The sequence below is a fragment of the Zootoca vivipara genome, chromosome 4 (genome assembly GCF_965207765.1).
Source record: "Zootoca vivipara chromosome 4, rZooViv2.hap1.1, whole genome shotgun sequence".
Classification (NCBI taxonomy): domain Eukaryota; kingdom Metazoa; phylum Chordata; class Lepidosauria; order Squamata; family Lacertidae; genus Zootoca; species Zootoca vivipara.
The window spans coordinates 80587150-80604834 of record NC_142587.1 but is presented as its reverse complement, the minus strand read 5'-3'; the positions used below and the strand labels follow the sequence as shown (position 1 = coordinate 80604834).

General features: G+C 40.1%; 1 protein-coding gene across 6 annotated transcripts in view; it reads left to right on the top strand.

Moving 5' to 3' along the window:
* The first annotated feature begins 787 nt into the window (after positions 1 to 787).
* Positions 788 to 17685, top strand: part of TNFRSF19 (TNF receptor superfamily member 19) — a 52989-nt gene continuing 36091 nt past the window's right edge. For 2 of the 6 annotated variants that reach the window (XM_088668276.1, XM_035115253.3), the window contains exons 1-2: positions 9519 to 9787; positions 17002 to 17100. In XM_088668276.1, coding sequence (XP_088524402.1) covers positions 17035 to 17100 — 66 coding nt within the window. In that variant the 5' untranslated portion in view covers positions 9519 to 9787; positions 17002 to 17034. Of the gene's footprint in view, positions 1030 to 1285; positions 1375 to 9512; positions 9788 to 17001; positions 17101 to 17685 lie in introns of those variants that run through there. The other 4 variants (XM_035115252.3, XM_088668275.1, XM_088668278.1 and 1 more) reach the window with 4 other exon arrangements.

Genomic DNA, 17685 nt, shown 5'->3' with positions numbered 1-17685 from the left:
TATTTTCCCACCAATGCACCACTCCTGATGCAAAGGAAGACTTTGCAGCTCTCCAAGCCAGAAGAGGTGTGAAATTTCTACTCCAGGCAACAGAGGAAAGAAATCAGCATCCAGCAAGACCAGAAGAAAGAAGAACAGATTAAGGGATACAGAAGTACTTAACAGTGTTGCACAAGGTACCAGGAGCCATGATAAGCAGAGCAATGCAATTGTCTCCAAGGGCTCCCTCTTACTGTCATAGTTCATCCAGTTCACATTAATCCTGCGAGAGTATACAGATTTACTTATCAGGAAGTCCCCTTTAAATCAGCAGAACTAACTTCTGAGTAAACGTGCACAGGCTTGGACTATGTTTTTTCCTCCATTCAGAACACACTGGTATCCAACTGAATTCAAGTTGCTTAAAAATTTGTAGACTTATTAGGACATTTTTTCTCCAAAGCCTCTTTGGTCCTGGAATTGAGTGTGGGAATGTGTTCTTTCTTTTGGTGGTTTCAATGGTAATTTATTGGCAGCTGTTACAAATCATCCTACAAGTTTTATCATTTAAGCCCATGTGGGAAATGTTGATTTTGGTCAGTCACAATGCTGGAAGATACCCTTACTTGAAGATTATCTGATAACTTTATTACACGAGGACGTGTAAAATGCACTCCCTCTTTCGTGACTCATATGAAAATTCCAAATAACAGAAACTTTTGAAGGGCATTCTTGCACTGTTTAAGACAGCTAACTCAATTAAAAACTGCAGAGACTCTTGTTGCAGTTCAGCTGTGTTTCCCCACAGGCTGTATTATAGCTCTCCAACCAGTCCCACAGCATTGAATGATGTCATGGGATCAGCTCAGCAAGATGAAAGGCATAAAGCGGAACCCGCTGGCACTGGGGAAAGCTTCCAACACACAATCCACAACGAGCACAGCTTGGGAACAAAAAGAAAAGAGAGAGGGAGAGAGAGAGAGAGAGGACTACAGATCCAGCCATTCAGCTCCAAGAATCATGTTTTTCCCCTCACAACAAAAAAGGAGGGTAGGTGGGCTTATAGCAATGACTTTTTATTAACCGTATTTGAGACGAGAGAAAGGCAGAGAATGGAGCACAACTACCTGCTATAAAGCAAGTTCTTTCTCTCCAGTCTCCCAAGCACTGCCTTTGATGTATGGCAACAGATCACTGATCAGATTACAGGCACTGCTCGTCTCCCTTTGATCTGTGTGCTTAATTTTATTTTCCTGGATTTGAATTTTGCCTGGGCTTGTGCTGACATACTTTTTTTTTTTTTAAGGAGATGAAGGCAATTAATGCAGAAGCTCTGGCAGAGTGAAATTCAGTTGCAGAAAGGGCGGCTATTGGATAAACAACAGCATACATCAGGTACTGTATTTTTTATTTCATTTTAATCTTACAATGCATTGACAGGCTGTCGGTTTTGATTTTTTTTTTTTAACGGAACAAAAGCTAGCTTGAAAGTTGGATAAATGATATTAAACATCCATGCAGATCATTACAGTTCGAGAAAGGCATATGGTTGAATGTAGGAAATATTTTAGCACCAGTCTTGTTTGGGGAATTTATTGTGTGATATTTTAATAAGATTAAACCTCAAAACATGGTTCAGAAAAGAAATTGAAAGCACTGGTAGTAACTAGTGTTCTTGGTACACTCTGTGTTTTTCAATACACAGTTGGAATACATCAAAAAGTTACATATGTAAATCTTAAGAGTTGTTCAGGTTCACTTAGTGAGTACATAAGCGGCTGAAATCTTTACACGTAGGCATTCTCACAATTTCAGAAAATAAATGGAATGTGTACAGTATTGAAATTATTTGAGGATCATGATCTGTGCTTGTAACTCCATGCCTAGTTACCCTCATGCTATATACCAACTTCCAAGAGACTGTGATCTACTCACAGAGTTAATAACTGGCAGTGATCTACCCCTTTTTGGGAGGTTCAGGTCGAGGTTGTTGAGCTTTTTTGGGAAGGAAAGCCATCCCTGTTTTGGGGGGTTCGGGTCAAAGTTGAGCTTTTTTTTTTTTTAGGAAGGAAAGCCCTGTTTTGGGGGCTTCAGGGCAAAGATGTAGAGGGAGCCAAAGTTGCTGATTTTCTTTGGGTGGAGCCAGTGATCTACCAGTGATCTACCAGTAGATCACGATCTACCTGTTGGACATGCCTGCTATATACTCTTAGGGTTCCATTGAAATCGGGGGGGGGGGGCTCACCTCTAAGCAAATGTGTTTTAAAAACTGAGTTGTCCATGAAGTGAAAACACTGAACTATAAACTGTATGTGTTAAATAAAGAGCACAACTACTCTAACTTTGCATGTTTACTCTGAATGAAGTCCCACAGAATTCAGTGTAGCTTATTAGAGAAGCATGCTTTCACATTTACCTGGTTGCAAGTTCTGGTGAACTCAGTGATGCACTTCCAAGAAGTTATTATATGTTATACTATCTTGTTGTAGCATTGAAGACTCTGGCTTCAATCCACGTGTCTGTGTGTTCTTCAGGTCAGGTTCTCCAACTGACTACAATGTCAGGACAGCTCCATGTACAGATAGAGATGCTGGAAGCACTCAATGGGCTAACCCAGTCACCCCCAAACTCGGCCCTCCAGATGTTTTGGGACTACAACTCCCATCATCCCTAGCTAAGAGGACCAGTGGTCAGGGACGATGGGAATTGTAGTCCCAAAACATCTGGAGGGCCGACTTTGGGGGTGCCTGGGCTAACCCTTGCATTAGCACAAAATCAATGTGCACAGCTGCAATTCTATCCATGCAAGAAACAACGCATGCATGTCTCTGGGATGCAATGCATAATTATCATGGCAATTTATGCCCATGTTTATATATTGATTAAAAGTTTTACAATTTAGTAGTAACAGCACAGTCCTAAGCATATTAACTCAGTAAGTCCCGCTGCATCCAATGGGCCTTACTCCCTATGTTTAGGATTACAGACCAAGGGACTACCAATCATAAAAAGAATATAATAAATGTTACTTTAATTTGTAAATGAGATTAACACACACTGTATTTATTTTGTCTACTGCCTTTCATCTGATGATCACTTTTAAAAATCCACTTTTTTGAATTTTAAACAGGAAAAACAACGTAAGCTATATTATATGCTTGTTCATATCTCCGTATCTTAATCAGACACTGCGTACTTCAAACAATTTCAGGGTGTGGGTTTTTTAAATAAAGAGAATTAACAAATCCCAGTATTTTTCAACATGGGAGTAAAAGAAATGAAATATAAAGCAGATCACTAACTCCTGCTTAAAAAGAAAAGTAGCTAATACCTAAAACATGCTAACTGAGGATTAACTGCTCTTAACATATTTTAGTCTTGAACATCTGTTAAAGGGTTTTGGATGTTATGTTTGAAAACCCAGCCTCTCAATATGAGATCATGACCATATTTTTTAGGGCCGATAATCTATACCATGACCTCTGGCTAAACATTTATATACTTTGAAGAATATTAGTTGTTTTATTAACTTAAATGGAAGACTTTCTGAAAATATGGTCCTCAATTGCTGGTGCTCTGCATGCATGAAAACTGGATAAATGAGAATTTTAAAGAACTCATCCCATACAGTAAACTGGGATCAATTTAGGTCTCCAGATAGTTGTTTAAGAACCCTAATGTAAAGTCTGCCAATATTTTAAATGTCTTTTCTTCCTGCTTTTAGGGCTACAACTTAAAGACATGACTCTAATGAGGCTTTAAACAGATTCAGTACAGTTACCCAACTTACTGAGCTATTTTCTTTTTAGGACAAGTTTATTTCCCCATTTCAATTTCTTTTATATCCTTATATCAGATTAGTATTCAATCTCCAAAAATCCCATTTGTTTTCTTCCTACACTAATTTTATTATCACAGGCACATTGTAATCAACATAAATATTGCTCTTTTAATTTTACTAAATTATTTATTGAAGCAACAGTATAAATCAGTTGCAGAAGATATGCTGTGGTAAATTCAGTGCCTATGGGATCTTCTTTCTTATTTACTAACCTATTGGAGTCACTTACTATTACCAACTCATTTTCAATTCACCCACCCACCCACAATCCATTCATGAAATCTATTTTTCCACAAGGCTGCTTTGGGCTATTGTCAGGGCAATACATACAATACCAAGCTTTTCTAGGGTTTAATTTTACATCAATAATCAATAATCTGCCCTAATTGACTCATAAGATTTATCTAACAGTATATGTCTAGAAACCTTTTCTCACAACCTATTTTTTTTAGGTCTGTAGGTTATTATATAAATATTTCAAAGACATCTAATTTTATCTAATAGAGGTCTCTTGCTCTGTCTTTTCTTCCTTCAACAACTTTTCACTTTAAAAGGACTGTTTAAAATAGCCACATTTCCTGTCATCAGTTTTAATTTATTCAGTATCTTTATTATTAAAACATTAGAAGATAGTGGTGGATTATCAAATTATTTAACTCTTGGCACATCAGCAATATTGAAAACTAGGTTAGTACAACCACATGTTATTATAGTGACCATTAATGACAAACAATTTTATATGCCATATTTTCCTGTTTTGAAATACAGCTTGCATGGAATTGAACCCTTTTTAAAATGAAAAATTAGCAAACTGCCATTAGGTCATGTTAGTGGGATGCCCTCATTTTATTATAAATTACACTTGAATTTCTGAAGATATATTAAACAGGTGGACAATCTAAGAAGCCAGGTGTGAAATAATCATGCCCTGTCTTTGCTGTAATTAACTTCCCTTCCAATATTTCACATTCTAGAAACACAGTCACTCTGGAAACATACCAGACACAATCTAATACAAAGTTAGGCACCCCTTTCTATTGATGTTAATAGGCATAAGTGAACTTGTCTATTGAATTGATACCTGTAAACTTTCACACACAAAGTAATAATCTCACCACAGCCACCCAAAACATTTGTAATGGTAGCTAAACAGAGTTCCAGCAAAATTCTAGAACTCACTCTAGAATTACTCTTCCATCACCAGCCACAATCTTGGGGTTTTTTTGTTTGTTTTTTAAAAACCCTTCTGTGTGACAATTAATTATTAGGGAAAAACTTCCAATCGGTGTAAACATATAAGAACAATGTAAAAAATGTAAACCAATTAAAATAAATCAAAATTAAGAACAGATTTAAAGCCTGGGAATATAAACCTGCACCCAACGTGATACCAAGCTAGGAAAGCTGATAACTGGGGATGTTGAAACAAAATTTAAAAAATTCCTTCCAGTAGCACCTTAGAGACCAACTAAGTTTGTCATTGGTATGAGCTTTTGTGTGCATGCACACTTCTTCAGATACACACGAAAGCCCATACCAATGACAAACTTGGTTGGTCTCTTAGGTGCTACTGGAAGGAATTTTTTTTATTTTGTTTCGACTACGGCAGACCAACACGGCTCCCTACCTGTAGCTAGAACTGGGGATTTTGTCACTTCTGAGAAGGCCATAGAAGGCTTCTGTCACACCGCACCGGCCTACAGGGTATCCTGAAGAACCCCAAAACAATATCTTAAGGTTCAGTTATGCCAATATGCTGACAGATAGTCCTTCAGGTACCGTGATCCCAAGCCAGGAAAGCCTTGTGTCAAAAGCAGCACTTTGAATTGGGTCTGGAGACAAAAGTTGCTCCAGATCTGAATGAACATGAGCCCACCATCTTGCTGAAGCTAAGCAGGCCTGGGTCTGGTCAGTGCTTGGATGGGTAACTGGCTGTGAAATCACATGAGTTCAGGGCCGGCCCTATGGCCGGCCACGGCGCCGACCCGCCAGGGGGGCGCATCACAGCTGCGCCCGCCTGCCCGCTCTTCCACGCAGCAGCACCCTCGGCTGCGCGCTGAGCCCACCCGCCCGTCGCGCTGGGAAACGGAGCAGGGGGGGCGCCGGAGGGATCCGTCGCACCACGGCGCCAGGGCACCAGAGGTGCTTAAGACGGCCCTGCATGAGTTGTAAGAAGAAAACAAAATGAGATAAATTATGTCAGTCTGTTGAGAAAAGCCCTCCTGTGGTCCCAGCATCCCCTAAAAATGCTTGGTTGAGAGAGGAAGAGGACCTTTTTCATGGCTGCCCCTGGAAATCTGGAATTCCCTCCTGTGGAATATATGTCTCACCCTATCCCCACCCGCCACTGGCCTTATAGAAACTAGCAACATGAACAACAACAAAACTTCAGTTTAAAGAAGAATTTTGGTTTCTATATGGTGGTTTTATTGTATTGGTTTTAACCTACTGCTATGGAATTATTTTTACCATTGCTGTTGGTATTATTGGAGGGGGTTTTGTGTTGCTTCTGTGGTTTTTAATTTTATTTTTAATTGTGGTTTGATTTTGTTGTCAGCTGCCTTGAGCATTTGATAATGAAAGGCGGACTACAAATGGTTTATATAAAGTCACTGTATACTTAGAACTCCTCAAAGTGCAGGATACAAATGTGAAAGGTATAAATAACTACTGGTAGATATGTAGGCAGAATAACCAGAAGCAATGTAAAAAGCAAAAACATAACATAAAAAAACACAGTGCAGCATTCTGCCACTTTAAAAAACCCGCTGGTGGTTTAGTCTTTCATGGGCCTGATTCATAAAGGATTTAATAATAATACCTGGCACTTACAATACTTTAGACTTCCAAAGCACTACACAAACATTCATTAATCCTTTGCACAATGTTTTCAACAAAACTGACTTCAAAAGCCACATGTACATATACTATTTATTTACTCAACAGATGGGAGCAATTATTGATTCCTTCCTACAATCAAACTGTCTCAAATAACACCATAAACATATTTTAGGACTAGTAGAAGTAAAGATTACTAAAACACTCTGTAATATAATATTGACATCAGTTTCCAACAGCTGTCATAACAAGTATGTACAGATCTGTCTTTAGACTCTAACGTTTAGAGCTGTCTCTGTCATTGAGCTACACAGATAATATTCCATATACTGCTGCTTTCTCATAAGGGTCAGTTCAGTTAACATCTCAAATAGATCATTCTTGCTTTTCCACAAGTGATTAAAATTAGGCAATAAAGTGGAAGAAAAACAGGCGAGTAAACTTTGCTGTTACACTGAACTCTTCACCAGATATAACAAAGAGCTGGTTTGTTTTCTACAACTCATACAGGACTATCAAATCCACTGGTCTACGGTATCAATACAGTATACTTTAGAATCTTAAGGACTCATTCCCTCTATTTCCTAAGCTCATGGTTGACTAGCCCTTACTCATGCAGCCAAGAATGCACTACTCAAACAGAAGGGAACATCCAATGTCTCCTGGTAGAAACAACTGCTGCTTCCATAGGATGGCAGCAGGGATTGGGCCAGCAATGGTTGTCACTGCTTCTGATAGTTCTTCATGTTATCTCCCTCTAAAAAGCTACACCTCTAGCACACCTTGTCTCTTTGGGTAGTGCAATGGAAAATCTGCAGAGGGCCAGCCTGTTAATGTGGGAGATGAAACACATATTCAGTGCAATTACATAATTGATTCAGGCCTCACCTGTGCAAATGCCATATGTAACATGTAGCTCATCTATTCAGAGTACAAAAATTGACAGAGAAGCATTGAATCACATCAGAAGGTCTAGTCTGAAGTAAGAGTAGCTGCCTTAAATGGATTTGAATATGCAAAACACTCAGAGAAAACCTGAGTGACTTTTGAAATGAAGCGTATGGAATATTATGTATGTTCTATCTAAGGTACATTCTTTATTCACATGGGGTAAATAGAAAGTCCAATAGGAATTGGGCGGGTGAAGGCAAGGGCCATGTTCAAGGATACATTGTCTTCTGCAGGGGTTACATGGCAAGCACATAGGTTTCCCTAAGAAACAAGTTGAAATGAAAAGGAGTTCCTGAAGGCATAATATCTGAAAACCACTGCATCACATGAAGAGTCAGGCATATTGCAAGGTATTTCAGTAGTAGCAAGTGACTGACACTTTAATTCCAAAGATTGATAGAAAACAACACGGCAATCAGAGTCAAGTTCTCTTTGCTACTCCACAATGAAACATCTAATATTACCAAAGAGAGTCAGTGATGGCTTTTCTGTCCTAGAAATCCAAATGCAAATTTGCACTAGCACAAAAACATTTTAGATTGCCCTGTATCGGTGCTTTTAGCTTTAAAGTGCGCTGTGGCTAGTTCATTAGCTTTACCGATACATGCAGCAGCTAGCAATACTCTTGTTCAAAGCACAGCAGTTGTACTGATGGTCCCAGGTGCATTTTCAGCTTAAATATATTACAGCACAATCCTATGCAAGTCTTATACAGCAATGCCAACCAGGCAGATATGCCAGTATCACCTGTGCAAATTCACTTGCATCCTAACTATTCAGAGTTTGTAGAGCGGGTGCAATGTGGACTTTCATTTTGTTCCTTTCCAATTTTATCCTATATGGTGAATTCTAGTTACACCTGCATTTTTGTGGTTAAGTTATCCCAAGCACCACATGAAGAACCAGTAAACAGTTAGGATGCAGCTTAACTGTATCAGAAAAGCACACAGCCAATTTGGTTGCCAATAAATATTCCTGCAGACATTTCTGAGATCATGGTCTTTCAAACAAGTGACTTTGTTGTCTTACTTTAAATGTTGTGATGAGCCTATGCCCTTTTAAAAATGTGGTTTGGGGGGGTTATTAGGGTTGTTGTTTTTATTTTGATGATGTATTTTGTGGTTTTATATTTTGATTCTATTCTGTGAAGTGTCTTGAGACTCCAGGGTATAGGGTGGTATATAAATTCAATTAATAAGAATAAGAATAATAATCCCACTTCCCACCATACACAAGCCCCTTTTTGTCGGTTTACACTGGCATGATTTGCACCAGCTTTCTTTCAACTAGCATAAATAGATAAAACTGGAGGCGCGGGAGAGAGCCGTAGAAGTGAGAGAAAAGAAACAGACATCCTCTCCCATATCCTATCCCTTCCTGCAGCACTACTCAGAAGTAAATCTGACTCTGAATACTCGCATTTACATAGGATTATCGTTGCAGCAGGAATTATATCTTTATATTGCTTTTAATTATCACCTGCCCCAAGAAGGTGACCTTTGCGAAATGAAATCGCAAGGCTGCCGTTGCAAGATCAGAAATTCCGAATATAAAAGTGGTAGGCAAGGGGTGAAGGGTGGCGACAGATGGCTGGCAATGCACAAACTACCGATGCTTCATCCAGCCCACATCACAGAAACGGCTCCCCCTCCCCTTTGCCTTTTAATGTTGGGGGGAGCTGGAGACCCTTATCAGCCACACTCAATAGAAATCATACCCCACCACGTACCCGGCTTTCAAAACTCCCGCTTGCCAAGCGGCGCGTGGTGGTGGATAGGCCCCAACGGCTCCTCCCACCCCCCTTTCAACCGTCACTGCGGCCGCCTCGAGTTTTAAGCGTTGCCGCCTCCCGGGAGGGTCACGTGGCGTGACGGCCTGCGATTGGCCCGTGCTTCCCAGCGCTGAGAAGGAGGTGGAGCAGCAGCGGGTGGTTGCCTAGGTTACGAGAGGGAGCTGCGGGGCAGAAAGAGAGGCGGCGGGTGGGCTGGCGAAAGCGGAGGAGCCACTGTGGGGCTGGATGGGAGCCTCGCGCAGCGGCAACAGCAGCAGCCGGTGGCGGGCGGCTGGCATAACCGTCACGGACACCCCGCCGCCTCTAAGCTTTTTCTTCTTCTTCTTCTTTCTTTCCTGGTGGGTTTTTGCTGCGCTCGCCGAGCCAAGTGGCGGACCACAATGACGGTGAGGCACACGCCGCCCTGGAGCTGAGGGAGAGGGATGAGAGCCCTTCTGCTTTCGCGAGGTGGCCAGAAAGGCGTCGGCAGCAGGCAGCGGGGCTGAGGGAAAGGCGGAGGCGGGAGGGAGGGGTTTGCCTTGGCTGAGCTGCTGGATATTGGGATTTATTTCCCAACTTTTGTATGCCGCCTTTCTCCCGCTGCGCAACCCAAGGCGGAATACACTCGGATGTCCAGTTCTCCTGCCCAGGCGCTGGCGGTTCCTCGTCCCGCTTAGCCCCCTAGAAGGTAGTGGGTGATCGTCGTCACACCGTGCTCTTTGATTGTGTTATGCCAGCCAGGGGAGGGATGTGGTTTCAGTACCCAGGGTGGTTTAAAATCTGTTAAGGTCACCTAGTGAAAGCCTTGTTTGTGGTGGCGCCCTGACTTGAGAAGTCCCCTCCCTAGGGATGTTTCCTCAGTTGTGCTTGATTTCCTCTTCTTATTCTGAGCTTTTAATTTCCGACAATGTTTTTATATGGCTTTGCTATTGTAGTGCTATGGTCTTACTATTGTTCTGCTGCGTGGTTTTGTTTGGGGGGATGTGTTAATGTTTAACCCCAATCTCCCATAGGTTTACCCCACAGCAATCTGTATTGTAAGATGCCCTGTGGGTTCTTATGCCCCCACCTTTCAGTTATATGTCTGTACAATCCTGTGTGTGTTTTCTTGGTATTAAGTATCAATGTGCCCAGTGGGGCTTGCTTCCGGATAAGGATTTCAGTGTGTAACTCTTAAATAGTTGAAACCCTGGTGTGTCGATGCAGTTTGCTGGTGCTGCCTGCTGAATTCTCACTTAAAGTTGCTCTCTTTCCAGTCAAGAGACTTTGAGTGGAATTGTCCTTTCTTCTTTTTACTGTGCTGTGTGACTCTTCTGCCCATAACAAACAACCCCAAAGAGGAAAATATAAATTATACTTACAGAATTATACCCAGTCAAACAAAGACTGTCAATGTACAGATAAAAAGGCAGGTCTTAAATACAGAATATTGGAGTAAGGGTATAACTATACTGTACTATCAAACAAGATAGATGCTTAAGAACAGATAACTTCAGAACTTTAATTTAAACAGAAATGCCTGGATGGAGCACCAGAAGTGGCAAAATTACTTCAAGCAAGTTCAAATAAATGAAGGATTATTTGGCTTTCCAAATGAGACAATGTTGCAACTAGATAGCAGTTAGCCCTCAAATAGTGCAAATTAGCAAAATTGTGTCGAGGGGTAAGAACCACCGATCCAATTGGAGATCTTGTAGCACATAAAGCCTCCCAAACAGGTTGCTTCAAATTGGGCAGTCCCTCCCATGCCAGATGTCCACTGGGAATGGTGTTGGTGGGTGTGGAGAAGACCTATAACTTAGTCAAATAGAGGGACCAGGAATATATGCCTGTACAGAAGAAACTTGACCAAAACTTCCATAGGTATGGTATACCCAGAGCTATGGCGATGGCAACAACAAACCCATGGTTTGAGCTTAACAAAGATAACAGACATGGGTGCCTTCTGTTCCTCTGCCCCGTGCCTTAAATTGAAGGGTTCAAAATAGCTGACATTTGAAATAAGCTCAAATCTGTACATAGATGTTCCTGTTATACATATGCAACCTCCCTTACTTTGAATGTTGAATTTGAAAATTCAAAAGTATCTCTAATTATAAAGTAGACTGCTTTGCCTCTTTTCTTTGGGAGAATGTTTTGTGCCACTGGGGAGGTGGTAATTCTGTATTGATTTGTTATGGATGTTTGTATGTGATGCCAATAAAAGGTATGATGATGATGATGATGATAAAGTAGCCTTTAGTAAATCGGCAGTATTGTCATGTCACTACTTCAAAAGTAAGAAAGAACTGTTTGAATATAGGAACAAAATAAGAGCTTGCTGGATCAGGCCAATGCACAAGGTTTATACCTTATTTCATGGTATGATAAATCATGGTAACAGCTGGGAGTGTATGCTAACTGGCAAGAACTTTACCAGTTGAACTATGACCCATGTGTTGCCAAAGCTGCTGAGTTTTTTTCCTTGCCCTTAACTTGTCAGGAAAAGCCTTAACAAAGTAGTAGTGCTTGGTTAGCTATTTTGTCTGTGCTGGTATAAATAAATCAGACTACACGGAAGTAAGTTCTAAAGGTCTGTGGCCGTGTGGGATCTTGATGTTCCTTCTTTTGGCTCAATATGCTACTTGGCATTACCCTTAATTGCAGATTTATTAGAAGTTGATTCAACAATTTTCAGTTGACTCTTTGCCTTTGCATATTTGCCTAGGTCACCCATTCATTTACCTTTCATTTCTGGAATGGGTTCTCATATTTAACCTAATTTCTTGGAATTTGGAAATTATGGGGGAGTAATTCATTAACTACCTAAAACTTTATTTGTTCAAAATACCTTTATACTTTTTAGCATAACAAAAAGAGGAGCAGAAGTCTTTTGCCAATCTATCAATATAACGCATTAATATATTTTTCATGTGACCTCATATCAGAGCTCAGGTTACTTGAGATCTAGCACCCCAAAGCGTAGGAAACGTGGTAGGGTAGACATGTTTTTCCGGATGTGCTGGGAGTGTTTTGGAAAAAAAGGGATTTGGTATTGGCAAAGTGGGGAAATTTTGAAGTGTGTTGTTTATGAGGAGTGTATATTCATGCAATTATATATTATTGACACTGGCCATCTTCTGCACTTGCGTTGTTGTTGTTTAGTTGTCTTACGGTATTCTTTCCCCCCCCCCCCCTGGTGCCTAAAATAGTATGGATAAGTGAAGGTTTCAATCTTTTCTCAAACATAAGGAATTGATGGGGAAAGTGTGAGAGGTAATAGTTTATCAAAAGCTTATGTGTCAAGGAGGCCAGGACTCAATAGTCAATTATCTTTTTATTATACATTGTTCCTCTTCTCTTTACATGTGAAATCTAAAGAAAATACGTTGGTGATATATGAATGTAGGAGCCTTTATTGATGTCAAGTTTGTGCAACTAGGTTTATAAGTTGAGGAGGCTGGGGGAAGCAAATAGGAGGTGCTGAGTGGGATAAATTAATGCTTTATTGATTTATTACACATTGTATTTTGCTAATTGCAGAAGCTAATCTCCATTACCGGTACATCTGTTTATATTTTCTTGTAGCTACATAAATACATATGTTATCCACCTGAGCTGTTTTGATCTAATAAGCCAGACAACACAACACATAGTGTTTTCCTTGTGTTAACTGTATGTAATTGACATAAATACAAAATATATTGACTGTATTCTGTAAAGTAAGATCAGGAAATGCATAAAGTGAAATTATACCAAATTATCACACATGAATAACTGAAATTAGATGATGGCAGGAACATTTTAGAGTGACAGTACAGTAATTTCAACCATTAATGATTTCAGTGTAGCTAAGCCTATCCAGAACACACTAATCAAGAAACAGTACAGCCATAATAAACTTCCAATACATTTGAAGTTGTTCATATTTACTGTTTCCTCAACAGTGAAAGCTATCCCCTGTTATTTAACCCAGTGTTGTTGTTTTTAAAAAATGTGATATGGTATAAGGGTCTAATAAAAAAAAATTGCAATCCCACTGGGGATGCCAAAGACTTTGGGCATCCCTAAAATACCAGTAGCTCTTTCCTGTGGTCTAAACCACTGAGCCCTAGGGCTTGCCAATTGCAAGGTTGGTGGTTCAAATCCCCGCAACGGGGTGAGCTCCCATTGCTCAGTCCCAGCTCCTGCCAACGTAGCAGTTAGAAAGCACATCAAAGTGCAAGTAGATAAATAGGTACTGCTCTGGCGGGAAGGTAAACACCGTTTCCGTGCGCTGCTCTGGTTTCACCAGAAGCAGTTTATCCCTTGGTAGGGGAAAAAAGGTTATATATTTTTAATTAAAACTCATTATAAATATTAATAAGTAGAAGCAAAATGTCTACATTAGTTGGATTTGGGATACACCATTTCTGGACATATTTTTCTCTCTGTATACACAGGAAAAGGATAGACTGAATGGCTTGTGTCCAACTGACATCAGTACAGTGCCACTTGATAGCAGCAGAGAACAAATTTGCCCAATAGCAGCCTATTATTAAGTGCAGTAATGTCTGTTTTTAAACCAGAAATGTTTGAACTGGAGACAGAAACAGGAAACACGCAGTTGGCACAGTTTCATTCCTTTCAAGATTTGCTTCCAGGCAAGTCAGTCAGTTATTTCTATGTTCCAGTTCTTTAATTTTTTAATCTAATTTTCTTTGTGAAAAGCACTATGTTATTTCTGTGTATTCTGATTCAGGGATCATTACTGCATGCTACATTGAATACTCTTCCTATGTATATTAGCTGAGCCGTCTCCTGAGGTGTTTCTGTGAATTGAAAAGTGCCTATAAAACTTGTGTGATTAGAAAGTTCAGACATAACTGCTGTAAAGTACTGAAGAGAATTTGCAACTGTTGAGGCTAAACGAGTTCTCTGAAATTTAATATCCAGATGTTTGCAGACTTCTTTTTGGAGGTTCCAGCAGTTGTAAACTTCAACTCAGAGCCTTTTGATGAATTGCTGTATTTTGGAGGCTGAGTAATTCTTCAATATATAGATGAGGCAATCGGCTTAGAGTGTACAGCAAGATGAACAGAAGTACTAGGTAGTAGTAGAATTATGTGATGTGAAATGTTTGGCTTTTGAAGGTTAAGACTTAGTTTCTGCATGTGGAATTCCTGACACTGGTATTGGGTTTGGCAATGTTCATAGGAAAATGTTAGATTTGCTATTCAATATAAAAATACTCAAAGAATTGCATAAGAAAAGAATATGTCTGTAGAAAGCTTCATAAAAAATATAAAATAATATGTACATATACATATAGCTTTTTGTATTATTTTGCTGGAATTTGGTAACAAGAGATAATTGGGTACAGAGATGGATTTTAATTTTATTATATTTAGATCCTTCCCTTAGTTATTGATTGGAAAAACTTAGAGCAGATGGCACAAAAAACTAAAGTACAAATGTGTCAAAGCAGGCCAGTGGAAAGAGCCTTTCTGTCTGTCCGACTATCTGAGAAGTGACTAGCCTATTGGGGGAGGGGCACTGTGGATCAGCAATGGAATGATTAGCATTATTTTGTTTATTAAATTTATACCCTGTCCTTCTTTCTGCTCTCCAGAAAGTACCTGATAGAATACTTGCTGTGATGTTTTTTCTATACTAGTTTAATTTCTGATTCTTTTAATATATTATTGGTTAGTCCAAGCCTTTGGATGGGATCAGAAAATAACTGACAGATTGCAAATCGGCCCCCCAAAGTTGGTTACCTCTCTTCTGTTGTACAGTTTTATTATCATAATATTGCCATATATCACAATTGTTCCTATTTAGTTTAGTTTATCATTACCAGCTTTTGGATTCTCAAATAACATAATTAAGCATATAAGTTGTAAACATGCATCACAGTGTGCTGTACTATGAGGATTTTATGAAAGGCCTCTTGAAACTGGAAACCTAGAAAAAAGGAGTGCATTTGGACATTATAATAGTGATTCGTTTTATTTTGCATTACAGTAATTATCATCTAGTCCTTGGGATCAGCAGACCCAGAAATCAATCACATAATCATGTGAGCTGTGCACATAGCTCTTCAGGCAAAAATGAGATGAATATTTTTTTGAGTAGGCCTTGTGGGGGCTATTTTGCATATCTGAAGTTATATGCACTTGTGGTTCTTTGAGTCATTGGAAGTGACTGCTGCAGCTCACCTTGAACCCAAGAGCCCTAAGTCTGAGAGTGAGGAGGAGATAAGTGACTGAAGAATGGGACAGGTACCTGGTATTCAGACATTATTTACATGGCTGCTCTTTTCCAGCCTTGGATATACATATATAAAAGTAGTATATCTGGATCATAATAAAAAGCTAGCCTACCCAGCTTTTAAAGTGTATGACCGATTATATATAAGAAAAGCTGTATCAAAATTGTTGTCCCTAGTTTGCTAACAGTTTTATTCCAGTATACAATAGTTAGTTGTTTTTTTGCTTCCTCCCACATAGTTTTTGCTGCTTTTGCAGCACCAAAATGACCTATCCAGGGAGCAAGCTAAGACAGTGTGTATGGAGGTACAGGGCTGCCCAGATGACAAGCCCCTCTCCTTTTTGCTCACCAACCTCACCTATTCCTCTTTACACCTTGGCAAAACAAAAAACAAAAAACCCTTAGCTCTTGCCATTGCTCCTTTGCTTGCCTGAGCCACTTGCTTGCACATGACTCCCTTCTCTTCTTTCCTCCTCCTCCTAATTTTGTCTTGGCTGCCTGCCCATCCATATCTCCATCCTCCAGATCCCTCCTCTGCACCTTGCCTAGATCACCCTCCTGCTCACATTTCCTGGGTCTCTGTCCTTTGGATCCTCCCACCCACCAGCTCAGCAGCTCAGCACACTGTCATTTGCAGTGCCACTTGTCTGTAGCCAAACTGCAATGTGACAACATCCTTAAGATTTTATATATTAGAGAGATTTGCATGCCAGTCTAGCCAAATGCTGGCAATGAGTTGCTTCCCAAACCAAGTGCATGTGTGCACCTTTAGCTAGGTTCCTTGTGCATCAGGCAGACTTTCTATTTATGTTTATGTCCAACATAGGTTTTAAAATTAGAATTGGGGTTTTAAATTGGGAAAGAGAAAGATTCTGTGCTGAGTTTGGTTTAAGTTTATGTTTGGCTTGATTCTTAGCTCCAAACAAATTCTTTTGTTCATAGCCTGTAGAGATTTACTTTTGATGAGCCAGTGGCTGTGACTGGATTATTGGAGACTTTGCTACAGTTCAGAGTTGCAGTAACTTAGATAGTAATGCTGATTAGGATGTACCACTTTGGATCCCAGGTGAGAGTGAACAAATGACTGAATGTTCCTTCGTACAAAAGCATTTACATGTAGAAAACTATAATGGAGGGCAGGGAGAAAGCTAGGCTAAAAACCCCTCATTCTGTCATTTAGTACATATGTGGAGGAATGTATTTCTCTATGGAGCATGGAAGACTAAAGTAGCATAGCCAAGCACTTCTTTAAGGACTAGGTCAGATTTTCAGGAGTCACCAGTTTTCCCATACAGATATGTGATTACTCACCATTGTGCAGGCCTAGAACCTAGATGCAACACTGCTAGTTCATCCACCCTGAAGTTTTAAAATTATTTTCTTTTTTCAGATTTAGTACTTCGTTAAAGAAAAGACTTCAGAAATGGATACAAAAAGGTCACAGTGGCATTCTAGCATGCTGAAGTTGCTGATACTTCTAATATGTTTTGTAAGTAGACAATTTCTTGATGTGTGTTGTGAATTTATGCACCAGTGGGTTGCACAAGTGGTGGTAGTAGATGACTCCCTACTGAGGGAGTCAGAGACAACAGTGTGCCGAAGTAACAGGAGGTCCTGGGAGGTTTGCTGTCTTCCAGGTGCATAGATTTACAGTGTGATGGAGTTGTTGTCAAATCTTATAAACCCCACTGACCACAACCCTTCTGATTTGTGTGGGTACAAACAATACTGCCAGACACAGCCTTTGACATATAGCATGGGCTTTGAAACTCTGGGCAGGAAGTTGAAGAGCCATCTTTCCTGCTGACATTTGTGGCCTAGGAAGAGAGAGGAAAATACTGGAAGTAAACCACTGGCTGCGCAGGTGTTGTTGTCAGGAAACGTTTGGCTTATTGGACTATGGTCTCCTCTATTTTGAGGGACATCTGGCAAGATATGGGTTGCACCTCACAGCGGTTGGCAAGAATATATTTGCTTAAGAGTCTTGCAAACCTGATCAGGAGAACTTTAAACTAAATCCTTATGGGGAGGGAGATAATTTTGCAGACAGCAGGGGAACACCTGGTATTGGGTA